Genomic DNA, 27,695 nt, shown 5'->3' on the forward strand with positions numbered 1-27,695 from the left:
CGGGGGCGGAGTGAGGAGCCAGTGTGCTGTAAAAGGTAACCTGGCGAGTGGTAGCGGCGCTTCTCCCGTGCTGTGGCTCACGCTTTGGGTACTAGAGGCCGAGACTGTTCAGGCAATACCGACCTCGGTGGCGACGGCGGAGGCTCTCAGAGGAGTGACAGAGTACGGTCTGGAGGCGGGGCTTCCGGCCAGCCCAGGTGGGCTTGGGCACCCGGGCTGGCGGGGAGGGGACCCGCGTGAGGCGCCGCTCTCCAGGATTTGGGGGCACCCTGCGCCTCCCTTTCCGCCGCCAGAGCTCCGGAGGGGAGGGTAAGCTGTGGGTCCCATGTCGCGGCGGTCGGCAAGAAGGGGCATCTTCTGCCGCTCTGGAGTGCTAGGGGGTCTTAGTCCGTTTCTCCCCGCTCGGGCGCGTTATGCCTCCCCCGACCCCCAACTTCCCTGAATCCTCTCAGCCCCTTCTCACACTCAGACTGCGAGTCCTCTTACTACCGCAGTAGAACCCTGCTGGGCAAAGTGACCGGCGCTGCGTCCCCGGCGGGAGGGGGGAGTTGCGCTGTTTCGCCCCTCCCCCATTGTTGGCCCCCGCTGCGTTGTGTGCGCTTGTTCCACTCCCCTCGCCTCCCCCTTTACCCCAGCCCTCATTCTTGATTCCTAATTTGAATCAGGGACCTTGGTCATTTCTCTTCTGCCTTCCTTTGTGCGAGTGAGTCCTTTACCCCTCCCGCCGCACAAATTTCATCCTCATCTCTTTTGGAAACTAATATTTTCCACTTGCTCCTTCCAGGCAGCTGGAAGGTGAACGTAAGAGAGGCAGAATACACTGTACAGGGAGCTGTACAACGTTGGGAACTTGAATCGTTTTGTTAATGTTAAACCATTCTTGCCTTCCTTAAAATGGCATTTTATCATTATAGCGTCTCTAGAATATTTCACCCAATACAGTTGCTTTAGTGATAATTTCAGAAAATGCAGATGTGAAGTTTACTGGCCGCAAGAAATTTAAAGTGTATTATTACTATTTTAAGTCTATAGAATTACATTATGCTTTAACGGCTTAACTGGGGTGGTAGAGAGTTTGCACTGTAAGGGCCTGATCACCTTAGTCTGTCGTAAAATACAGGACATACTTTAATTGTATAGCATAATATGATGTGATCACACCCAGCCTGTGGGTAATACAGCATTGAATCTGTTAAAAAATATTCTGTATTCCCTAGAATATTTCACAGAATTTGTATACACCTTCATTGTTCATTAGTTTGGGTTTCAATGGCATGGGTTCTAGCCATATGTTTCCAGATAATAGTACAAAGTATGTTGTACCTAAATAAAATTATGCCAAGAATTTTCTAGGAAAAGTAACTCACCACACTTTGATTGAGATTTTAGAGGTTTGAAAATAATTAATTTAGGTTGGACAAAGAGGAGAATGGAAGAAATTGAAGTATTGTGATAACATTGACGGGTCCCTTAGGCTGTGTGTGTATATGAAAGAGTGAGCTTGAGAGAGAAAAGACAAATGTAAAAACTGCATAGATTCCAACAGTGCTTGGTTTTATGGCTTTACATAAATTGGAATTATTTTTCCAATTGATGAAATGTAATCAGTGAGTTTATCATGTCCACACTGTTTTGGCCAGAATTTTGCAGATTTTTGTGAAAAATCCTTACTGTTTTCCTTGTCCTATTGTAACATGTATGTCGATATATTTCTTTGTATTTTACTATAGTAAGACTAAATCTTGTATAGAGAGAAATAAGTCTAGTAGCTTGAATTAAAAGAAGTCTTTATTCTGAGGAGGCAGCATTCTCTGATGGACCATATGTTTGAGCCCTGTTAATAAGTCACACTAAAAAGAGGACGATCTTAAAGCTATTCTAATAAATGCCAGGTGCTAGAACAATAAAAAGAATTTATTACAGAATTATTAGCATTCATCAAAGAAAAGTCCCAGACAAATTGTAAATCGAGTTGGTCACTGTTTGAGTCAGTATAAGGCTGCAGTTGAAAACCGAAGTTATTTTTGTACAGTCTTTTCAGATGTATTTGTGTTCAGTAATTACTTGTTTACAAATTTAAAAGATTATAGCTATGATTTCTTCCTAGAGAAGGAAGGAGCCTACAGCTTAATAGAATAGAGACCTGTAAACCAAGAATTAAATTCATAGGAGAGGTTTTATAGTGTATGGTGTATACAGTGCACAGAGAATCATGGTGGCCCCGTGTTCTGGCCTCATCTCCTGCTCTAGACTTACCGGTTTATTTCACACACCTGGATCTCTGTAGATTCCTGTTCTCTCTCCTTGAAAGCCTTTTTCTAAACCTTATGTGCCTGGATGTCCTATTTTAAAATCTTCTTGAAGCCTGATACTGGCCTCCACCCATCCAAATAATTGTTCTCTATATCTTAGTGTTATCTCATTATAAATAATTACAGTTGATTCTCACCATTTGCAGTAATTATGGTCTATTAGGTCACCCAGAATGCTGAATTACTGAATACTGAGCCATTGCTCCTAGAGAAAATATGTACAGGTATACACATCTCACACAGATTCTAATCTTAAATCCTAAATACAATTCATTCTGTTGAGGTTTAAAGTATTATGTGACTTGCCTGAGGCCATCCCATAACAAACAGGTGCCAGAGTTGGGGTTAACAGTGTCCTACTGGCCCCGGAGCCAGAGCTTCTTTCATGTCACTGCATTGCCCCCTGCCATCTGTGTCCTTTAGCCATCTTTGTCTGAGCTGAAACAAGAAGACAGCACCGCCTTGTTCAGCTAAGTTAGCTGGGTATGTGTTGGAGGGGTGACTTTGCCACTCTGTGCATGTTGTGAATGACTGAGAAAGTGTCACAAGCATTGATTTTGGAGTTACAAATAAATTTCAGCAGCTAGGAGTTTGCAACTACAGGATCCACAAATAATGAGAATCAACTGTACTTGTAAATGACTTCTGGAGTCTCTCTCATGGTAACTTTGCCCAAAATCCACTGTAAAATGTTCCTTTAGCTTCTTTGAGAATTCATTCACCTATTCAACAAATATTTATTAAGTACCTACTATAGGCACTGCTTTAGATTCTGGTGAACAAACGTCAGATTAAGCTTCTGCCCTTAACAGATGTTCTATTCAAGTGAGAGGGACAGACAGCAAATAGTCTGGAGCTCAGGGAAGAGATCCAGGTTGGAATTATAAATTAACTTAACCAAGGTGAAACTTGGTGTGCCCCCTTCCCTTTCACATCATCTAGCATACTGACTTCCAGAATATTTGTTCTCTTCTGTGCATAAATTATTCCTCTTTTGAGTCCCTCCCATAGACCTGTGCCAACTTCTGCTTAGTATTAGTTGATTTTAAGGCCGTATGCCCTTGTAACTGGCAAGATATTCTAAAAGAATCAGGCTGACCTAGTTTTTGATTTCTGGCTTTGCCACCTACTTTGGTCAAGCTGTTGCACTTAAGTCTGTTTTCTAATTTCCAGAGTGCTGATGTGATGTCTTGGGCTCTTATGGGTTGCAAGGAAGAAGCACACACATAGTGCCTTTCATGATGAAAGTTTAGTGTAAATTTAATGGAAAATCATCTCACAGCCATATTGTCCCTTGGCCCTACTGCTTTCAGTATCCTATAGAACAATAACTTAGCAGTGTTTAGAATAGGATGTGAACTCTGGAGACCTGCTTTCTTTTACTTTGTTCACCCAGTATTTGTATTTCTAAAGACAGAGTATCTGATTAGATTGGCTTATCACCTAAATTGGAGGACCCTTGTTGGGCAGAATTTTGAGCCAAGCCATGTCCTGGATAACCTCTCAAGTTCAACTGGTAGGTTGTCCCCAGTTAGGGCTCTGGATCCTAGTCCAGTTGCTTGTGGCAAAAGAAGTAGGGCAGTTTTCTACATTATCTGTCACACCAGCTGTAGCATATACAAAAAGAACCTCTTGGAGACAATTTCTTCAGAAGACCATTCAGAGTATAGCAGTCGATAGACTTCATGGACTGCTGTGTCTAATTCAAACGCCTATCTAATGTGATCACAGATGATATGTAATAGAGCACCTAACAAAGTAATTGACACATGTCAAATATTCCATAAATCTTCCTTTTGGTGTTGCATTTAATACTATTTTTTAAAAATAATTTTCAGCCTGAATTTTGCTAGCGGCATATTTTTTTTCTTTTTTTTGTATCATTAATATACAATTACATGAGCAACATTATGGTTACTAGACTCCCCCATTATCAAGTCCCCACCACATACCCCATTACAGTCTTTGTCCATCAGCGTAGTAAGATGCTATAGAATCATTACTTGTCTTCTCTGTATATACTGCCTTTCCCGTGTACCCCTGCCGCCCACTACATTATGTGTGCTAATCGTAATGCCCCTTTTTTCCCCTTCTCCCTTCCCACCCATCCTCCCCAGTCCCTTTCCCTCTGGTAACTGTTAGTCCATTCTTGGGTTCTGTGAGTCTGCTGCTGTTTTGTTCCTTCAGTTTTTCCTTTGTTCTTATACTCCACAGATGAGTGAAATCATTTGATACTTGTCTTTCTCCGCCTGGCTTATTTCACTGAGCATAATGTCCTCCACCTCCATCCATGTTGTTGCAAATGGTAGGATTTGTTTTCTTCTAATGGCTGAAAAATATTCCATTGTGTATATGTACCACTTCTTCTTTATCCATCATATACTGATGGACATTTAGGTTGCTTCCATTTCTTGGCTATTGAAAATAGTGCTGAGATAAACATAGGGGTGCATATGTCTTTTTCAACCTGGGCTCCTGCTTAGGGTAAATTCCTAGGAGTGGGATTCCTGTGTCAAATGGTATTTCTATTTTGAGTTTTTTAAGGAATCTCCATACTGCTTTCCACAATGGTTGAACTAGTTCACATTCCTACCAGCAGTGTAGGAGGGTTCCCCTTTCTCCACATCCTCGCCAACATTTGTTGTTGTTTGTCTTTTGGATGTTGGCCATCCTAACTGGTGTGAGGTGCTATCTCATTGTGCATTTAATCTGCATTTCTCTGATGATTAGTGATGTGGAGCATCTTTTCATGTGCCTGTTGGTCATCTGAATTTCTTCTTTGGAGAAGAGTCTGTTGAGCTCTTCTGCCCATTTTTTAATTGGCTTATTTGCTTTTTGTTTGTTGAGGTATGTGAGCTCTTTATATAATTTGGATGTCAGTCCCTTATCGGCTATGTCATTTATGAATATATTCTCCCATACTGTAGGATGTCTTTTTGTTCTACTGATGCTGTCCTTTGCTGTACAGAAGATTTTTAGTTTGATATAATCCCACTTGATCATTTTTGCTTTTGTTTCCTTTGCCTGGGGAGATATGATCATTAAGAAGTTGCTCATGTTTATGTCCAAGAGATTTTTGCCTCTGTTTTTTCTAAGAGTTTTATGGCTTCATGATTTTGATCCATTTTGAGTTTACATTTGTGTGTGGGATTAGACAATAGTCCAGTTTCATTCTCTTACATGGAGCTCTCCAGTTTTGCCAACACCAGCTGTTGAAGAGGCTGTCATTTCCCCATTGTATATCCATGGCTCCTTTCTCATTGCATTTAATACTATTATAGTGTGGTTATTTGTTCATTGGCTATTGTCCTTACTACACCTTGAGCTCCCTGAATGCAGGATCCAAATCTTCATTTTCCATCCTTAGCAGCTAGTTCAGTGCCTGATAAATAGTAACAGATTTATCACAAACATCTGACTTGAAGAGTTCCTAACTCTTGTGGAAGGATGGGAGGATATGAAGTCTTCCCAGAGAAGTATTGTTTACTTTCTTAAAGGATGAGTAGGAATGTTTTCCAGGTTAATACAACCTTGAAACAGCATTCCAATCAGGGGCCAGCAGTTGCAAAGGTACAGAGATATAAAAAGGTAATGACGTTTACTAAACACTCCTAGTAGATCAAAAAAATAAAAAACAAAAATCACCTGAGGAAAAACCTGTAAGTGGGCTTGCCCAGAGGGCATGTCACAGCCGACTGACCACCACTGTTCAATAACAGATGCAAATGTCAGGGAAAGCACAACATTCTTAAGTTGTTGGCAGGGTATCAAGTATGGAATTCTGGGAACTATTTGTACTGCAATGACTTTATTTACTCATGTGTCCCACATTGTTCAACGTCCTGAAAATACAATCAAACTTACTCTTAAGGAGCTCAAAAGCTAGCAAGAAGACGGATGAATGAACTGATTTATGTGATAAGTGAGATAATAGTGATATGAATAAAATGTTATCTAAACCAGGAAAAAGGAATAGTTTAATATACAGAGCACTGGTAGAACGTTTCTCAAATGAGGTGATATTTGAACTAGGCTTTGGTGGGTAAAGAGGAAGGAGTTGACTAGACTGAAAGTAGGGATTTTTTAAAGAATTAATATTTTTGTGGTGGGAAGGATTTAAGAAATATCCATTTTTGCCATATCTGTTGTGGATGTTCAGTTAATATTTAGGTTTATTCAAGCAGTTTCCCTGAACACAAGATTCAGATATGTATGCCATAATAGAAGAATTATCTGTCAAAATAAATTGGTTTAAACAAAGGTTTCTATAATGCAGGACTTCTCTAGAGCCCTTATTATATTAATGTCCATTGTGAATTGTGGATCTCCAAAAGGGGTGAACTGTATTTAACCATGGTTTCTTCTTTTCCCCACTGCTACAGCATACCTACACATATTTAAGAACAGAATTATATGGGACATAGTTTGAGGAATAATGAATACCAAACCAGGATTTGTCAGTGATTATAAGATTATATAGTGCCTATAAGATTATACAGGCATTGTGAAATAGCCTGTATAATCTTATAGGAAAGAAGGGGAGACATTTGGAGAGAAAGAATACATTCTAGCCAAGTTATTATCAACTTGGTCAGTAAGTCACAAACACTAACAAAAAATTATTTTAACAAAAATATAATCACCCCCATGGAAAAGTACGGCATAGTCGTGTTTTGAAATTCCATAAGGTAATTGGAGATACCCTGGGGTGTTGCAAAACCAGAGCAGGAATCAATGCTGGTAGCAGAGGCAAAGGTCATCTTGAGAGCCTTCCAACTTGTGAGTGCGCTGCTTCTATTATGCATTCATGCTGAGCCATACTAGACACATAATTTGCCCATTTTATATATTTTCTTTAGGAGCATACTGAAAATCACTCTCTTCTGATGCTGGAGTTTTGGGGGTTGTATGCCAATATCCTCCTTTCAATAAAATATGATTATGTTGACATTAGAAACTGAGGCCTTTTACTATGTAATTTTAATTCATCTGTCAAATTCTGATTATGTGATTAACTCCTGAAGGATTGGTAAAGTGAAGGAAGCAATGCTCATGTTTTTCATAATGCCCTGAATTTGAAGTCAGATGATCTAGGTTTGAAATTTGTCCCTGCCAGCCTTCAATTTGAATGACCTTGAGCATAACTGCCTAAACATCTGTTGCCTCCTTTTCCATTTTGATAAAATGAAAAATACATATCGTTAGTGTTAAGATTAAATGATGCACGTAAACATATGTCAGGAACTCTGAAGCACTATATAAATGTAAGACAGACTTGAATCTATTCAGCTTAATTTAAGATTTTTAGGTTCCAGTTTTTATTATGAAATAGTACATATTTACTGTTGTAAAATTGAGGGCACTAATAGGCAAATAGAGGAAAGAAAAACTACAAAGCACTTCATAGACCCACCTATACTGAGAAAATGGTTAACATGTATTTATACTTTTTACTTTTATGCATATTCATCTGTGTGCATATCATCTATATACATTCTTTATAGAAATGGATTTATCTTGGGTATTTTGTTTAGTCAATTTATTTTTATGAGCTAAATCCCCTAAGAGTACAGATGCTTGGTTCAAGGAATTGTTAAGTCTGCTGCCACATACTGCTATATGTAATGAGAACTGAAAAAGGGCTGAATTCTCAGTCTGGTGAACATGTGACCTTGTGTGTAGTAATCCAATATTCTAAACCACTTCAGAAGCTTAATCAGAGTCACATTCAGAAATGAACTTGATGTATGTTTGTGCTTATGCTTGGCATTGTAATAGCCTCATAGGATGACTCCAGTGTTTGTCAACAGGGAACTGGTTAAATAAACTTTGGTACATCCAAACCATGGAATGTTAGATAGTTGTAAAAAAGAATGAGGAAGATCTGTGTACTGATGTAAAAGTTCTAGGTATAGTGTAATCTTTAAAAAGGGGGCAAGGTATGGAACAGTGTGTTTAAGTATGCTACTTTTTGTGTTGAGAGAAGAAGGGTAGATAAGAATATACATTCATATTTGCTTATAATTGCAAAAAGAAATTCTGAAATAATATATAAGAAACCAGTAAAAGAAATAGAAGTGGGAATGGGATTTCACTATATGCCTTTATATATATTTACCTACTTAAAAAAATTTACTGGTTCATGTATTTGTACAACCCTTTCAAAAATGAATGAATGAGTGAATGAAATGGGGTTATGAGAAAGAAAGAAAAGAAAGAAAGAAAGAAAGAAAGAAAGGAGGGAGGGAGAGAGAGAGAGAGAGAGAAAGAGAGAAAGAAGGGAGGGAGGGAGAGAGAGAGAGAGAGAAGAGAGAGAGAGAGAGAGAGAGAGAGAGAGAGAGAGAGAGAAAGAAAGAAAGAAAAAGGATCTGAGGGGCTGCCCAACTTTTTGGTACCAGGTGAAAACAGCAACAGTAGCAAAGATGGGAAGAGTGGCCTCAGGAAGGGGTTGGCAGCCTTTTTTTCTTCTTTCACTCAATTTTGTATATATACTTTGAGAGCAATAAAATAATTTAAAACAACATTGTTTTCAGATGGCAGTCCATATTGCTTCAATAACTACTTTCATTTTCATACTCATTTGTGGTATTTTTCATATGCATACATAAAATTTTCAGTTGTAATCACACTTCACATTTTTTAACTTACCTAATTATATTTTTTTCTGTGTTACTACAGGAAGACCTTTAAAGAGGATGAAGGTAGGGAAGCTTTGCCTAGTGCACATCCCCAAAGTGGGCTGATTGACCTCAAGAGGCAGAAATTCAAACCCCCATAGTCTACGGGTAACATACATACATACATGAGAAAATATAAGAGAAGGCAGAGATTTAAATAGATGTAAATGGAAATAACACTTATCCCTGATAAGAAAAGAAACCACAATTCAGAAAACAAAATATAAAGAAAAATGATCTTTAATTTTGTTACTTAAAACATTCTGTTATTTTGCTTTTTAGACCTTTTTTTCTGTATATAAACATTTTAAAGAGTAGAATCAGGATGTATATATTTCTGGCAACTATTGAGATGCTCATGAGTATTTTTTTTTCCCTTTGCCTGCTAATATGATAAAATAGATTTTTATATTTCTTAATTTTAGACCAGTCTTGCATTTCTTGGCTGAACCCTGTTTGATCAAAGTGTTTTGTTTTATTTTTCAATAAATTGCTTGGTTTTATTTGCTCATGTTTTATTTGAAATTGTATGTTTGTAGCATGGTAATTGGTCTGTGGCTTTTTTTGTGCCATTTTTATTCTCTTTAATGTGTTGAGCTACCTGTATTTTAATCATTAGGAGGCTATCTTCAACACTTGTTTGTGCTCTGAAACAGTTGCATAAGAATTACCTGATTTTTGAAAGTAGATGCTTTGTGGACTATAGACTGGTCTTGCACCTACTTTAAGATGCGGTAATCTTAGGGGAAGTGAAGTTTTAATGTAGTGATTTTAGGATAAAACCAGAGCAAAACAGAATGTAATTACCTAGTGAGAGCTTGTTTTTGTTTGTTAGTGGCAGTCTTAGTGTCTTTTTATTATTATAGGCCAGTGCTGAGGTATAACACTTGCCGTTTGTGGGTTCAGTAGTCCTTTGTTTTAATATTGAACAGATACACAAAATGTGCCTACTGGGGCTCTGCTTTATCCCTACTGAAAGCAAGAAGTAATGTAGTAAAATTCTGTCTAGCTAGAAGCTTCTGAAGAATGGGGTATTCTGGTTTAATTCTATTAACTTGGAAATGTAAAGGTGAAAAAAATCTAAACTTTAATTTCCTGTTGAATCCAGTTCTAAGATGTAACAAATAATTCCCCTTTTCTCCTCCAGTAAGTCTGATATATTCAGACCTAGTTGATGTTTTATTACAGAATTGTAAAGTGTTGGAGGCTTATGTTATGAAGATCTTTTTTTAGAACTTCAGATAGATGTGTAAGAGGTTGTAAATGTTATTGGATGAAATCAGGCTGCATGGGAACTGATGCCTGTTGAGTATATATATTTCAGACAAAAATCTCTGATTGCAGCTTGTTTTCTTAATAAATCATAAGAATAAAGCACATCAGATTGAGGGTAGTAGTTGTGAGATTATATCTTTTCATTGGATGTCTTTATTTCATATTGATAGAACATACACTATCCCTGGCGTTAGACCAAGAGAAAGAAACCCTCCTGCATACCAGTGGTTCTCAAACTTGAGCACGTTGCAGAATCACCTAAAGGGCTTATTACAAACACAGATCGCTGGACCTCATCCAGAGTTTCTGATTCAGCAATTCTGGGGTGGGGCCTGAGAATTTGCATTTCTAACAAGTTTCCCAGATGATACTGATGCTGCCGGGCCAGGGACTATATTTTGAGAACCACTGCTGTATACTAACTAATACTGGAAATCTGGTTCTAGAAGAAAGCTGAGTTTGGTCTGGCAGTGTAAGAAGTACACAGGTTATGGAGCAAATCATGAAAGATGCACCCCTCTGCTGTCAGCATCCTGTTGGCGTTCAGGTAGTTCATAATACACAGTGACATAACACAATTCTTGTTTCATGATTGTAAGATGATTGTAAGACCTAGACAAATACAAAGTGAGAAATTCCGTTTCATTTACAGGGCTTAAAGACAAAGGGATTCTAGTTAAATAGGATTTAGTGATTAACACCATAAGAATAGGGATTATTTATATGTCCCTTTTGTCTCCCCCATCACTTACCTTTTAGCCTTACTTTAGAAGGGTCCAGTAATTTTTTTAAGTGGGTGAGAACTTTGAGTGCTTATTAAATTTGAAGTTTTTTGTGTTTTTAAAGACATTAGCTATGCTTTATTAAGATTTTTTTTAAATAGTAGCTTTAGAGAAGAAGTGAAACTTTTTGACAAAAAAGAAGAAGATGAAGAAAGCACTGGAATTATTTTACCTTATTGGAATGTTGGAGAATATAGTCTGCCTCATAAACATCAAGCATGCTACAGATTTTCAGTTGTTTTAGTGACTTGTCATTGCATTGTTCAAAGGAATACTAGTAATTCTTGTAATCCCTCTGAAGATGAAAAATGAAGTTCAAAGCCATAGACATGGCATAGAAGCTGGCCACAGGAGAAAGCTATGAAGAAATAGGTAGGTAGGTAGGTAGGTAGATAGATTAGGTAGATGATTAGATAGATAGATAGATAGATAGATAGATAGATAGATAGATAGATAGATAGATAGATAGATAGATAGATAGATAGATAGATAGATAGATAGATAGATAGATAGATAGATAGATAGATAGATAGATAGATAGATAGATAGATAGATAGATAGATAGATAGATAGATAGATAGATAGATAGATAGATAGATAGATAGATAGATAGATAGATAGGGAGATAGATAGGGAGATAGATAGGGAGATAGATAGGGAGATAGATAGATAGATAGGGAGATAGATAGGGAGATAGATAGATAGATAGATAGATAGATAGATAGGGAGATAGATAGGGAGATAGATAGGGAGATAGATAGGGAGATAGATAGGGAGATAGATAGATAGATAGATAGATAGATAGGGAGATAGATAGGGAGATAGATAGGGAGATAGATAGGGAGATAGATTAGGTAGATGATAGATAGATAGATAGATAGATAGATAGATAGATAGATAGATAGATAGATAGATAGATAGATAGATGATAGATAGATAGATAGATAGATAGATAGATAGATGATAGATAGATAGATAGATTAGATAGATTAGATAGATAGGTTAGATAGATTAGATAGATAGGTTAGATAGATTAGATAGATAGATAGGTTAGATTAGATAGATAGATTAGATAGATAGATTAGATAGATAGATAGACACATATATATATGCATACACACCATACATAACATGCATATGTTTTTAAAATTATTATTCAGCTAAAAACAAATATACCTGTGCAAAAACTTAGGCACCATGTAGAATCTTTGAGTTGAAGAGAAGGGAAACACACTTTTTCATAGAGGAGTTTTGCTTCAACAGGTTTTTCTTGCTTGTCCACTACCTAATTTCTGTTGTTCTACACTAACACCCTCAGTTTTCAAGTTGACCAGCTGGTCCAGCATTGACTGTTAGAGGAATAACTGGTATTACACACAGTGGATTGGGCCCTGCTTGGAAACATTCCTGTTTTGCTCCCCTTACCACCTCAGAGAAGAATGTGAGTGAGGAAAAGAAGAGTAGAACTAGATGCTGCAGGTAAGACCAGTGGTTCTGAAGCTTAGCTGTTTATCAGAAACAAAGCCCCAAGCTTTCTAAAACAATCTATATTTGGGGCCCCACCCCTAGACCCTCCCAATAATCTTCTAGGATGGAGCCTGGGGGACTGCATTTTTAACAACTTCCTGAAGCCAGCTAGGTTCTAAGTCTCTGACCAGACCAGTGCTGATCCCGAGTGAATTTTCACAAGCCTGTAGTAGAATAAGAAAAATTAGGAGCACGTAGTGTTTCTCATAAAGTTAAATTTATTCAATTTAAAGAATTGTCTTTTGTATTGAATTAGGGCCTTCCTATGACTTTCGTGTTGAAATATCCTTTTATAAAATGATGTTAATAAGGGTTTTTACAACTTCCTCTAAAAATGTGATAATATGTTGTCCTCATACTTTTTTTTTGTTTAGTGAAGCAAAGTAAAAGTTTTACTTAAAGTAACTTAAAGAGAGAAAAAGTGCAGGCAACCTCAAGGAGGAAAGGCGCCCTGAAAAGTTGAAGAAAGTTTAAGGTTAAAAGGTTACGCACTTAGAAAGGATGGGCAACTCCAGAGGTGTGCTGTCCTCAGATACTTTTGAAAGCTACCGGTCTGTGAAATCCTAAAGATTGAGTACCTCTGATCTAATCATTCTTGGAAATTGTTTTTAAAATATTTTGAGGTACAAATCTATAAAACCTTTGGCTGGATGAGTTAAGAATTTTTCTAGTTTTGTAGAACTGCTTTTTCTTTGTTATGCAATGGTACAATGGTCTGCTGCATCCTCAGCCACACACAGTGATATTTCTGAGCAGAACAGGAGTATTCACGCTAACTGGGATAAATGAAGTCTATCTATAGTTCCATATCAGTGGAGGCCAAGTTTTAGTGTCAACTGAGCTTTGACATGAAGCATACAGAAAATGGTTAGTTTTTAGAGTTTTCGGATTTTGGCATTGTGCCTAAGGGGTTATAGATCTGTTTGGCGGTTTGCCATCAGATCAGTCTTAGACATTTAGAGGACTTTTTTTTGTTATTGAGAAAAATTACATATATCTCATATGTAATAATTTGCCCACGGGAATGTTTTTGACTAATGTAATCTACTAAAGACTTCAGTTCACATTGTTTCCTGTGTTAATAGCATATAATATGTTTCTGGAGCTGAATATGCAAAAGTCAAGATCCCTGTGATGACCACCATTTCATATTATCCTTGAGGACAATTGATGGCCTTAATCTGGGGAAATGGAACCTGAGGACAGGTCTGGGGTACGGAAGCTTGCCACCGATGGCAAATCTTACTTCTACCTTTTTAAGTGCCTTTAAATGCTTTATGGAGTGCACTTCATGTCTGTTCTGTACATTTCCAATAGGATAATAGTAATATCACAGAACATTCTTGAGGGGTGTTTCTAAAAGTTTGTGGGTTGCCAATAGTTGTTACATTAAAAATGTAATAAATCATAAATAATAAAGGCATTAGTTAATTAGGGAAATTCTTGGTAGTAAACAAGACACTTCAAATCAATGTATTTATTTGGCCATGGATTTTTTTTTTTTTTTTGCAAAGAGCATTCACCAATTTGGCAGTTGCTCTTGTAGGAATTCAGGTAATTGGGATTTGGACTATTCCACGTAGAGTTTGCCACTGTATTAGAGGAATTGTTCTTAGTCTTTCTATAATCAGAGTCACCTGGAGCAGTTAACAAGTACAAAGACAAATACCATATGATTTCATTTATATGTGGAATCTAAGAAACAAAACGAACAAATAAACTGAAGTAGACTCATAAATGCACAGAACAGACTGGTGGTTGCCAGAGGGGAGGGGTGAAAAGGTAAAGGGAGAAAAAATTAGAATGCTTGATATTGTGGTCTGTGTAATGAGTATATACACATGCCAGAATTCATTAAGTTGTATACTAGGATTTGTGCATTTCATTGTATGTACCTCAATATAAAAATTTTTTTAATAAAATTTATTTTTAAAATCTCTTAAATACAAATGTTGGGCCTTGGCTGAAACCTAATAAATCATATCTGAAAGGTATGATTGTGGAAGAGTTTCCAGGTGATTCTGATGTACTTTAAAGACTGAGAACCACTGAATAGGAACATGCTTTCTCAACACTTGCCAAATGCATTCCTAATCCTATTTGAGTATGCTTCTATTTTGTATTCTTGGCTCTGGTCCAGGGACTAGAATATTGTAGTAATTACATTCAAGGTTGACTTTCTTCCCAGAGTGTGTCATTCAAATTTTTAGATTCCATTTCATCAGTAGAGCAAATTGATAGGCCAGTATAGAACATATTTTAAACAATAGTAGAACAGAGATTGTGATCTATTTATATTGTCTTCTAATCTGGCATCCTTGAGTGTAATGTAGATGATGCTTCTATTTGTAGTTTACTTTTTTTTTTTTAATGTATTTTTCTCTTAGGGAATCCAAATGATTTTCCTCTTGATTTGTGAACTAATATGCTTTTGAAAGCTTGTCAACTTCTAGTTGCAGGTAAATTCAGTGTTCTGTGTGCTTAGCAAGTACATTGACATTCTATTTGCATTCCCTTTTCTTGAATCAAATGGTAGGTAAGTAATGGAGCATTTGTGTATTGAGGTCAACATGGGAAAGCTTAGCAGTGTGTTTACTTCCTTGTTTTCTGTTAAAGTATGTGCAACTTCTCCAAGAACAAATGAAATGGAAATAGGGAGGACAAGATAATTCTAACTAGAGACTGACCTGGAATCTGTGTTTTAAATCTCTGCATACATATTCTACATGTCCTTTTCACCACACCTCCCCGCCCCACCAACCCTCTGTCAAAAAAAGCTGAACTACTCATCCTGTCTCCTTTCTACCTTGATTTTTCACCACATTATGGAGAAAAGCTGATGGGTTTATTTCCTTAGTAAAAGAAGATTTTGTAGAACAAGGAAACAGAGAAATTGTTTTAGTACAAAGTATAACAGCATATAAAATATGTTCTACTTGAATTTAAAAGGTTTTATAAATTCTTGTATTGTTTATGTAACTTGAAAATAATCATTTTATGTGTGTGTATGTATATATGTATGTGTATTTACACATACATACACATACATATAATTGACCCTGTGAAAAATTAGAAGAAACAAAAAGAAAGTCACAAAGTTGGAGTGTGGGAGGTTTATCCAGCAACTGTCCAGGTAGAGAGACTTCCACTTGGGGACATAAGCATTCCTGCCACCAGGAAGTGAAATATCCTGCCATGGAGTAAGGATGCTTCATGTGGCTTTGTAATGGATAAAATCTCTCTCCTGATGCTGTTCTTCCCTTAGCTCTGACTTCATGCTCACCATGCAATCTATTACTAATTAAGAATCCAAGGCATTTGGATTTCAAACCATGGGAATATATTAGCTATTCAAAAAATAACTAAGTATCCCTTTGTAGCCTCTCCCTCTCCACTCCTTGAAAAAACTAATACTCCCTTCATCTGCAACTAATACCTCCTGCATTTGGCTTTCATACTCATTTCTGTTCATGGAAACTGCTCTCATTAGAGACCTCCATGGTTCTAAATTCCGCAGGTACTCCCCAGCCTTACTTTGGCCTTTAAGCAGCCTTCAACGCACCCACCTTAAGTGGTTGTATTAGTTTCCTGTGACTGCTAAACAAATTACCACTAACTGGTGGCTTTAATCAACATAAATTTATTCCCTTGCATTTATGGAGGCCAGAAGTAAAAAATCAAGGGGTCACCCACTGCACTCCCTCTGGAGGCTCCAACAAAGGGAGAATCTGTTCGCTGGTATCTGTAGGCATTCCTTGTTTGTGGCTACATGACTTCTGTCTCTGCTTCCATGGTCCCAAGGCTGCCTCCTCTATCTCAGATTTCCCTGTTTTCTTATAAAAGACAGCATTGGATTGAGGTCTATTGATATAATCCAGGATGACCTACTTACCTCAAGGTCCTTAATTTCATTACATCTGCAAAGACCCCTATTCCAAATAAAGTAGCCTTCACAGTGCTAGGAATTGGGATGTATACAGGTTTTCTGGGACTACCATTCAGCTGTGTTGGAGTTCTGCCATCCCTTGATTTCTGTGATGCTCCCCTCTTCTGGGTTCTTTCTCAACTGTCTAGCTGCTGCTACTCAGTCTCCTTTTTTATATTATGTTCTTCTTCTGACTTTTTTTTGAATGTTCATACACATCAGGACTGGGTCTTGGGCTATTGTCTCATCTCACTTTGCCCTTTCTCTCTAGGCAGTATCTTCTAGTCCCAGAACTTCCATTACCATTTATGTAAGTGACTATTCCAAATTTCTGTATTTAGGCAAACCTACATCACCATTTGATTGTTTCAGGGACATTACAAATTTAACGTGTCCAAGATAGAACTCATCCCCCTTTTATCCCCACTCCCTGTCACCACTTAAGAAAAGTTTACCCCTCCCCAATATAGGTAGGTCATGGGGAAGGCAGTACAACATGGAGAAGACAATTAATGACTCGATAACATCTTACTACGTTGAGAGACAGTGAATGCAATTAAGGGGGTGAGGACTTGATAATATGGGTGAATGTTGAAATCATTGTGTTGTTCATGTGAAACCATCATAAGATTGTATATCAGTGATACTTTAATAAATAAAAAAAAAAGGAAAGAAATGCATGCTTTTGTCCTGACACAAAAAGAGAATATATAAACATACTAAATTGTGCTGTGGTGGTAGGGGATGATTGTTAGTGATTTTTCTTTCTTTAAAATTTCCATTTTTGCAGAAGGAACAGAATAGCAGTAGACTCACAGACACAGAGAAGGAGGACTAGTGGTTACCAAGGGGAAGGGGTTGGGGAGAGTGACGGGGAAGGGGATTAAGAGGCACAATAATTCACAATCATGGGGACAGTAGTACAACACAGAGAATACAGTTAGTGATTCTGTAACATCTTACTATGTTGATGGACAGTGACTGCACTGGAGGGGGTGAGGACTTGAAATATGGGGTAAATGTTGAACCAGAATGTTGTGTATTTGAAACCAACATAAGATTGTGTATCAATGATACTTTAATAAGAAAACTTTAAGATTTTTCCATTTTTAGCTCTTAACATTGTTAAAAATACATTATAGCTGTAAAAATAATGGAACAGAATACAAACAATTAACAAAGAACTAACACTATACCAGTCACACACTTCACAGCTTTATATTACATTAGCTGAGAGATTTAGGTTATTTTAGGTGCTGAGAAGTACCTAAACTAAAATTCAAGAGTATTCAAATTCAAATTTAAAAGTCAAGTATAAAAAAACCTGTTTTGACACACATGCAACTACAGTGACATTAACCACACATGGAGAACTTCACCAAAACTCTTAGTTTTACAACATTAAAACATCTCTATTATCTTCTCAATATTAATTTACTTCCAGTTATGATGTAGCACAAATTTCACTACGAAAAGTGGCTGAACTCAAATAAAATAAATTACCAATGAGAATTACCATAATCCCTTAGGTTATGTCAAAGGGATTCCATTAACTATCGCAGCTTGAGAGCTGTTAATTCCTTCAACAGTTACCCCTGCCTTACCTCTGACTCGTTTTCCTTACCCGAGGCTTTTGGGTTGTTTTTTGTTTGTTTGGAAAAAAGAAAGAAAGAAAGTTTGCCCCTCCCAGAGCTTCTTAGCTCAGTGAATGACATTACCATCCACCCAGTTGCTTGTGCCAAAATTTTTCTTGATTATTTCCCTCTATCTCCCCACATCCAATACATCACCAAAAACAACCTAAAATAGCTTTGGAATTCACCTGTTTCTTTTTACTGCCATTATCTTAGTTGAAGCAGCCACCATTTTTTCATTTGGATTAATGCATTAGCTGCCTTACTGATCTCCCATTATCCACTCTTGGTTTCTCCAATCCATTTTCCATATGGCAGCCTGAGTGATTTCAGTATGTAAATTGAATCATGTCACTGTGCTGCTGAGAACCCTTTTTAATGGCTTTCATTGCTTTCAGGATGAAATTCAAAATCCTTCATGTAGCTTCTAATGTCCTGCATGATCTAGCCTCATCTGCCTCTGCAACCTCATTTCTCTCCTGTGCCATTCTCCCACTGGTTCTCCTTTGAACCTCCAACTATATGCATACCTACCTTCTTTTAGTTCCTGAAAGTTCCTGCCTGCCTTTAAGTCTCTGCACACACGTTTCCCTCTTCTCTCTATTGCTAGCTAATTTGTATTCTTCAGGTATCAATAAAATGTTGCTTGCTCAGGGAAACCTTTCTGAACTGTCCCCCCATTCTTGGACTTGATTGGATCCCCCTGTTGTTTCCTAGTAGTCCCTTGTACTTCTCTTATTATAACATGGGTCATCATTATTCTTAATTATTTGCTTGTCTCTTTCCTGAGAGAATGTAACTACTAGCAGGGCAAGGACTGTGCACCCTATTAAAGCACCAGTCCAGCACAGTGCCTAGGGTAAACAGGCACTTGCGTGTGAATGAGTGAGTGGATCTAATGACCTGAGGAAAATGGACAAAACCTGAATCTACTGGCAGCATGTTTGAAGTAAAATAAAATTTGAAACTGTTATCTATAGTATTTAAAAAATGACGTTAACCAGACTGAACAAAATTAACAAAGCTATAGGAAATAGAATAGTAGACACAATTTTTGTATCAACTGTTCAATAAACTTTTTACAGGTAATTCAAGTCAAAAGTCCTAACTGTTACTCATAGTCAAAATGTTATCACAGGCACAATCTAGGTTAATAGCTTCTGAAAATTTTCATTTAGGTTCAAAGTATAGCTAGTTTCTGGTTTGACCATGTTGGATCTGAAAGTGGGTATTCAAAGCATTGAACTGATGAATCATCTATTCTAGAAATATCCTAGATACATTAAGAGTCCTGAGGTTCTTTATGACTGGGAACTGAGGCCCCTATTTCAAGCCAGATATTTTAGCCTTGAAACCTTGACTATGGTAAAGTACTAAATTAAATGCTTGGCAGGCCTTAGCACATCTATTTTGACCATGAACAGAGCTACATGCTTTCCTATCTTCAGCCAAAATGACAACTTTTATTTTTTATTTTCAATTTGTCATGTATATAAGAGGGAAGTGAGGAGGGGAGTGTCAAATATTTCTTAGATTTCATAATGCCATATAGACATAAGGACATTAACTCCTTTATTGCTGAGGTCTAATTCTTAAACTTCTCAAGCAATGACCTACTTCAAACTACTCATTTGTCCTCTTGATAAGAAGAAAGATGTGGCAACTGGTGGTTTGTGTAGAAGAGCTAGTTGTCATTTTTTATTGAGCCTACTTATGTAACTAAGCAGGAGCTTTTGGGGGTATATGTTCTTTTTCCCCACTACGCTAGAATTTCACAGTGATGTGCCTTGATGTGGGTGAGGATTAAGTGAAATATGAATGTGAAAAGTCAAAATCGCATGGTTAGAGAAACATTGTGCCCTTAGAGGGCCAGCATGGTGGATTGTGAGCTGAAGAGTAGCTGGAAACCAAACAGTGTTACATGAAACTCCCGAGGCAGGAAAGTCAGCGAAGTTTACAGTCAAGAGTCCAATCTTACCTGGTGTCTCCAGGGCCAAGTTGGAAGGCATTCCCCAAATGCCTTACCTAGGAGTTACCAGTCTCCAGCAAAGTCTCCCCATTCCCACCCTGCTACTAAAGTTGAGGGGCACATTAAGCACCAAGTTTACTGTCACCCAGTAGGCCCACAAACCCGTGTTCTTGAACTCACCCAGCAACTCAGGTTGCTTAACCCCCAAATCTGGTACCTTCTTTGGTTTTACTATAGCACTGCCTAGATTTTTTTTTAAGTGAAGTTGGACAAATTATGTGCCTTAAGGCAGAGCATAGTACTTTATAAATTGAAATGAAGGTACTTTATAAATTGTTAAACACTATACAAATTAAGTTGTTGGGTGGCTGCTGTTCAGAGAAACCAAACTTTACAATTGTATGGAAAATACTGGTGTAATGGTGTAAAACACTAATCAACACTGGATAGACTAAAGTGAGAGAACCACTTTCCTAGTATTAACAGTTTCATATATCAGTGTTTTCACCTTTTCTAAAGTATTTGCATTAAATTGGGGTCATCCCCATGTTTAGATTATGGTAATTTCCATTCCCTTTGTCATGAATGAATGCACCCTGCAATTTGTTCTCTGCTCTGCCTTGCTCTTGAATTAAAAGGGTTTTCTGTTCTTCCTCTGCCTTCCCTTTTTCCCTATGGTCAGGGGCACTTAGGATTTATTTTTGGGGACAAAGGCAGATGTTTTGGAAAACTGAACTCTGATTCCCTGTAGGTGATTTCCATATTGATGGGGGGAAATCCCTGTGTTGTAAAATGCTGCCAAAAGAGTCTTTGGAAATAAAAGGCTCTAACCTGCCACCCAGCAAGGGTCAGCACCGTTAAGTGTCTGTGGTGAGGAATAATACCCTGCTAACTTACACAGTTGCCCTGGCATTTGAGCAGATTTGCTTCTGTCATGGTTCTGGTGCAAACAGAAGTGGTAAAAAATAAAGAACTGGTTTCTTCCCATCTATGGCCTTATGGAATTACTATGGAGAAGAATTTGGAATAATTATTGATTTCTTTTGTCTCTATCAAAAATATGTTAAACTGATCTATTTCATTCTAAGTGCTCTATTTAAAAGAACAGTAAATTAAATATGTTCTGTCTTAAATTCTTTTGAACTATCAATGAGTTGCTTTTCTGTCTATCCTTGACTCTTCACAATTCTACCTTGACTTTTAAGATTAGATTTTCTAATGTCCCTAACAGGTTAGAAAGATGCAAGAACTTTAAAGGGGAGTGAGCAATAACTTTTTAGTTATTAACTCAGAAAAAGAGGACTGTTTCATGAATGTTGCCAAGATGGAAATGAATGAGGAAATAATTCATTAAAGAAACCTTCAAACCCAACCATATATGGTTAATTAATATACTATAAAGGAGCCATGAACATACAATGGGGAAATGACAGCCTCTTCAACAGCTGGTGTTGGCAAAAGTGGACAGCTACATGCAAGAGAATGAAACTGGATTATTGTTTAACCCCATACACAAAAGTAAACTCTAAATGGATCAGAGACCTGAATGTAAGTCATGAAACCATAAAACTCTTAGAAGACAACATAGACAAAAATCTCCTGAATATAAGCATAAGCAACTTCTTCCTGAACACATCTCCTCGAGCAAGGGAAACAAAAGCAAAAATGAACTTACGGGACTACATCAAACTAAAAAGTTTCTGTACGGCAAAGAACACCATCAACAGAACAAAAAGGCATCCTACAGTATGGAAGAATATATTTGTAAATGACATATCTGACAAGGGGTTAACATCCAAAATATATAAAGAACTTACACGCCTCAACAGCCAAAAAGCAAATAACCCGATTAATAAATGGGCAGAGGATATGAAGAGACAGTTCTCCAAAGAAGAAATTCAGATGGCCAACAGACACATGAAAAGATGCTCCACATCACTAATCATCAGGGAAATGCAAATTAAAACCACAGTGAGATATCACCTCATCAGTAAAGATGACCAGCATGGAAAAGACTAATAACAACAAATGCTGGCGAGGATGCGGACAAAGGGGAACCCTTCTACACTGCTGGTGGGAATGTAAGCTAGTTCAACCATGGTGGAAAGCAATATGGAGGTTCCTCAAAAAACTAAAAATAGAAATACCATTTGACCCAGGAGTCCCACTCCTTGGAATTTACCCAAAGAATACAACTTCTCAGATTAAAAAAGACATATGCACCCCTATGTTTATCGCAGCACTTTTTACAATAGCCAAGATATGGAAGCAACCTAAGTGTCCATCAGAAGATGAATGGGTAAAGAAGATGTGGTACATATACACAATGGAATACTGTTCAGCCATAAGAAGAAAACAAATCCTACCATTTGCAACAACATGGATGGAGCTGGAGGACATTATGCTCAGTGAAATAAACCAGGCGGAGAAGGACAAGTGCCAAATGATTTCTCTCATTCGTAGAGTATAACAACGCAGCAAAACTGAAGGAACAAAACAGCAGCAGACTCAGAGACTCTAAGAAGGGACTAGTGGTTACTGAAGGGGAGAGGGGTGGGGGAGGGTGGGTGGGGAGGGAGGGAGAAGGGGACTGAGGGGTATTATGTTTAGTACACATGGTGTGCGGGATCATGGGGAGAACAGTGTAGCACAGAGAAGGGACATAGTGAATCTGTGGCATCATACTACACTGATGGACAGTGACTTCAAGGTGCTCCAAGGAGGATGGGGGAAGGGATGGAGTTGAGACTGAAGGGAGGGAGATGGAATAGAAAGGGGAAGTTTGTAAGCACAATGATCTATAGGTATTTATGGAGTTCCTGATACTAAGATGAGTTGCAAAATGTATAAACCTCCATCTTGCTTTTCAGGCATCAAGAATCTAATTGGAAGGAGAAAAACTAAGCATATGAAGCAGAACAATTAAGCAGTATTAACACTGCACTCACTAGGTACAAGAGTGTAGAGGGAGAAGGGATGGGTAAAGACTGCAGTGGTTTTCAAAGAATGGCTAAGGTTGAAAGAACAGAAAAAGACACATTACAGATTATAGCAAACACATCAAAATGGATTTGAAAGCCAAAGTTTAAACAATTAAAAAAATACGTGCCTATTTTAAAAAGCCACCAACAGATAGACATACAAGCTGTAGACAAAAATTAAGGCCAGCAATAACTACCACAGAAAGTTAAGAAAATACAGTAAATAAAATTTTTTATTTATAAATTATTTTATTAAAAATAAAAATAATCACATATAAAAGTTCTTACAAAAGGTAAGGAAAAGATACTACCCTGATAGAAAAATGGGCAAAGTACTTTAGCAAAAAATTACAAAATAAAAAATATAAATGGCAAGTTTGTCCCAGAATATTCAGCTTCAGTAAAAATCAAAGAAATGTAAAACAGTAAGTTGCTGGTTTTCTTTCATGAGGTTGGCAATGGCTTAAGAATAGTAATACTTGTAAATGCAGAGGAACAAACACATATTTACATATTATTGGCGCGCATTTGAATCCTTATGGCAATGTGACAATAAGTCAAGGACCTTAAATAAACACACTCTCCAAGACAGCAGTTATGTTTCTAGGAGTTACCCTAAGGAAATCATTAGGAAGATGAACACAAAGTCCATCCAGCCTTTATAATAATGAAACATTGGAAACACCCCAAAAGACAGTATGGCTGTGTTAACACAGAAATGAGAAAAAGCAAATGATGGAAAATCATGCTATTACTATAAGAATGGATTACTGGCAAGGGGCAGTCAGGAAGGTTATATGCACCACATTGTTAATTGTTTATAACTTTGGATGGTTGGACAACTGATGACCTTAATTTTTTCCTCTTTGTTTATCAATACAATGAACACATTATTTTTTGAAATATTTTTTAAAGAAAAATAGACCCTGATAATCAGAATAAGGGGCAGTTCCTTAAATGTTCATGGAGAATGCATTTTCTCTATTTAAATGTGAAGGAAGCCATGTGATCTTGATTAGGTTGTAGACCCTACAGAAATTTGATGAAAGATTCACTCATCCACTCACCCACTTCCCTAAGAAGGCTAACTGAACCTAGACATTTTTTTTCTCTTAACTCATAATAGTACATCTGTATAGTTGACAACTACAGGATTTGGTTTTATAACAGTTACAGAATAACAGTTTGTTTATATTATAGTTAATAACTGACTTAGAACTTAAGCTTCTGGAAGACTCTGGGTATTATGGATTTTTATTTCCTTGATCTTGTATCTTTTTATCCTTTTTTTTGCTCCTGTTTAGATTCTGTCATAATGAACGGATCCAGTGTGGCAAATACATCACCCAGTGTAAAATCCAAAGAGGACCAGGGGTTAAATGGCCATGATGAGAAGGAAAACCCATTTGCAGAGTACATGTGGATGGAAAATGAGGAAGATTTCAACAGACAGGTAAAGAAAGAAGTTGGAAGACTAATGATGCATGTACCTCAAAAGCTTTAATATTTTACTGTGAGATTGTTACAAAAGAAACAGGTTCGTTGGCTTTAGAATAACTTAAAAATGGAGGCCTGGTCTGGGCTGACCAAGAAGGATTTTCAGCTGGTTAAAGACCAGAGTGACCTTTGGAGAGAAACTGGTATTTTCTCTACCAGATTGATTAGAAGAGAATCTAATGCTCTGGGGATCTGGTGTAGACTTGTGGGAAACAGCAGCTTTGTGCAGACAGGACAGCCTCGCATGCTCCTAATAGGAACTGAGAGGCTGGCAGAATATATGAGTCTGAGGTAGCAAAGTGTGTTGGGTAGGGGAAAACGAGACTGCTTCCGCAAAGATTCAGCAGTAATTCATTGTTTTATATCTCTGATTTCAGCAGCCCATGGCAAGCATTCCAGGTAAACAGGTGATTTTGTGACCCATGGTGTTGCTCTATCACCCCCAGGGCATTTATTAGCTAAGTAGCTGTAGTGATAACTGGAAGTCTAGCCACTGGGAAAGGAAGAGAGCCAAAAGCCAGGGCAAGGGATCTCCTTTTAACCAAGTGATGCCATCTCCCTCCTGGGGATATGAACAGTTTAATGGCCATATCCATCATGGGAAATGTGGCTTTAACTGAACAGCCTGGTGCTCTGGGAAGAAAGAAACAAGTTCTGGGGGAGCTCAGCAGTTTACACCCCAAGTGGCTCCCTATATCATAATTTGTGTAAATATCACATAGACCATGCTTCTTGACACACCCCTGTGCCCAGGTAACCAGTTTAGTGGGTTGTGCCTAGAATAAGTATAGACTTAATAAGGGGAAGTATGCTCTTAGGCTCGTGGGGAGAGTCAGGGCAGATTCTGAGCAGTCATGTTAACTGTTGTGGCTTGGAAAAGTTTTTTGGTGGTGGTTTAGTACTTCATAACTGTCTAACTTACTTGAGATGAGAGAAAGTGTGGCTAATTGTAATGTTGAAATACTGTTTGAAGTCTTGCTGCCAGTGACCTTTGCTTTGAATTCATGAGAGAATTTTGTGGGCTGTTTTTGCTCCACCTCCCCTCTGGTGCTGCTAGTGAGCTGTGAGTCTGTCAGCAGGTCTCCTGCAGGAAGCCTGTTAAAATCATCCTAATCAACACAGTGAACCAGTATTCTTTCCTTAACTACGAGTTAACAGTCTGCAAAGAGGTATAAAATACCCTAGATAGATATGCTTTAGGGCAATCTTTAAAAAATATGGAGTTGTTTAAATATTCACATTTCTTGTTTTGAAAGAATACTACATTGATGACATAATTTTCTATTGGTATGCCAAAAAGTGTTCTTTATATCTTTCTAAGGTTCTGAAAGTATTTTTCTCCCTTAGGGGCCTCATTACCAGAAAAGTGGGCCAGAAGCTGAGAATTGGTTTTGATTTAATCTCCACTATCCAGGTAGTGGTCTAGTTACACAGTTCCTGTACTTTTCTCATACTTGTAAAATGAGGAATATAAGAAGAGTTGCTTCTTAACAAGATTGAACAAAGAATTTCAAGCTTTAAAATGATTTCCTGTAAGTGCCATGTGAATGGAAAATATCTGTGTCACATATTAAAGATCTTAGAAGATCTATGCATACCTGGAGTTTCTGCTATTTTGAATAACTATTTCCTCAGTCTTATTATTGATAGAATTTGGTTGAAAAAATTAAAGATTATATTTTCTCTAGCTAGTCACTTGAAGTGTCTTAATTCTTAGTAGATCTTATGCAAGATCATTAATTGCAGAGTAAGACCCTCTAAAGGAAAGAGGTGGAGAAAAGCCTGGAAGGGGTGAGTCCCACTGGACAGTAAGTCTGAGCTGCTCACCTTTGTTTGTTAGGTGGAGGAGGAGCTGCAGGAGCAAGACTTCCTGGACCGTTGCTTCCAGGAGATGCTGGATGAAGAAGACCAAGACTGGTTTATTCCATCACGAGACCTGCCTCAGGCCATGGGACAGTTGCAACAACAGTTAAATGGACTGTCAGTCAGCGATGGGCATGATTCTGAAGACATTTTGGTAAGAGCCATCTGTAGTTCCACAGGTGACACAGTGAAAAGGATATAGGATTAGGAGTCACAAACTTCCTTTCTGGCCCTACAACCTTGGGGAAGTCTCTGGAGCCCTCTGGGCTGGTGTTTCTTCACTTGTCATATGGACATAAATAATAAGGTGTGTTGAAGGTGCATCGTACCTAAGAAAGCACTGTGACAGCGTTATTGTTGCAGCACAACCAATTTCATTTTCCCCACTGGGCTTTCCAAAGTAGAATTGGGATTAAGGATAAAAATTTGAACACAGAAGAAATTTGGTTTCAAATTATCATTTGCTACTATCCTTCCCTTTTATTGTTCCTCAGATCTGTATTTATGCTGTTATAAAAACTGCCTGTTCATTTTGGAAGGAACATACTCCTAAGAGACCATTTTTCACTTATAATTAGAAGACAGGATAAATGAATTCCCTGCCTTCCATGTTTATTTAATGTCGAATTCTCTAAGTGATTTAGTTCTCATACAGCTCATGTTAATGACTGTGTACTGCAGTTTTGGATATTCGGATATACAAGGTTTGGATGTTCACAAGAGAGTAGATAACAGTAAGATGAAAAAAAAGAGGATTGTGGTAACCACACTGGTGTGATGGAATATGCTGATTTTCATCAAAGTTAAGGTACTCAGTAAGTAGAAAAATTATTTTTGGAGTCAAACTTACAAGGCTCTGATGAAAGCATCATGAAGGGAACAGGGTTTAAAGCAGGGAGGAGAAAGTCAGGCTGGTCAGGGCTCAGTCTGCCAGGAGCCATGAGAAGAGTACAGCAATAATGCCATGGGTTGCAGGGAATTCTGATTCTCTCCTTGAGGCTGAGAGGAAGGTACTGGTAATCATGGAAGCAGGAGGGAGTAGTTTTAAAGTGCAGCTTGCCTTGGGATTTATTATCTCCTGGTTCTTATTTCAGAGCAAAAGTAACCTGAACCCGGATGCCAAGGAATTTATTCCAGGAGTGAAGTACTGAGCTGACAAAGCTTTAAGGAGGACTTAACATGTCCCCACATCTGGGGACAGCGCTGCACAAAATGTCAGAGCTGAAGATGGGGGTGGGGCGGGTAAAGGGTGC

The 27,695-nt window shown here is 37.8% G+C and overlaps 1 protein-coding gene across 3 annotated transcripts; it reads left to right on the plus strand.

Annotated features, from left to right (window-relative positions):
- Positions 1-27,695, plus strand: PAIP2B (poly(A) binding protein interacting protein 2B). Of its 3 annotated transcripts, none has more exons than XM_036908328.2 (4): positions 1-197; positions 24,387-24,535; positions 26,420-26,596; positions 27,537-27,694. In XM_036908328.2, the coding sequence occupies exons 2-4, from the start codon at positions 24,398-24,400 to the stop codon at positions 27,591-27,593; spliced, it is 372 nt and encodes a 123-aa protein (XP_036764223.2). In that variant the 5' UTR covers positions 1-197; positions 24,387-24,397; the 3' UTR covers positions 27,594-27,694. The 3 variants fall into 3 exon arrangements, with proteins under 3 accessions (XP_036764223.2, XP_036764224.2, XP_036764225.2); XM_036908329.2 differs by having other exon boundaries at positions 186-309; XM_036908330.2 differs by lacking the exon at positions 1-197 and adding an exon at positions 25,927-25,993 and having other exon boundaries at positions 24,385-24,535; positions 27,537-27,695.

This window comes from Manis pentadactyla, chromosome 2 (genome assembly GCF_030020395.1).
Source record: "Manis pentadactyla isolate mManPen7 chromosome 2, mManPen7.hap1, whole genome shotgun sequence".
NCBI classification, from domain to species: Eukaryota; Metazoa; Chordata; class Mammalia; order Pholidota; family Manidae; genus Manis; species Manis pentadactyla.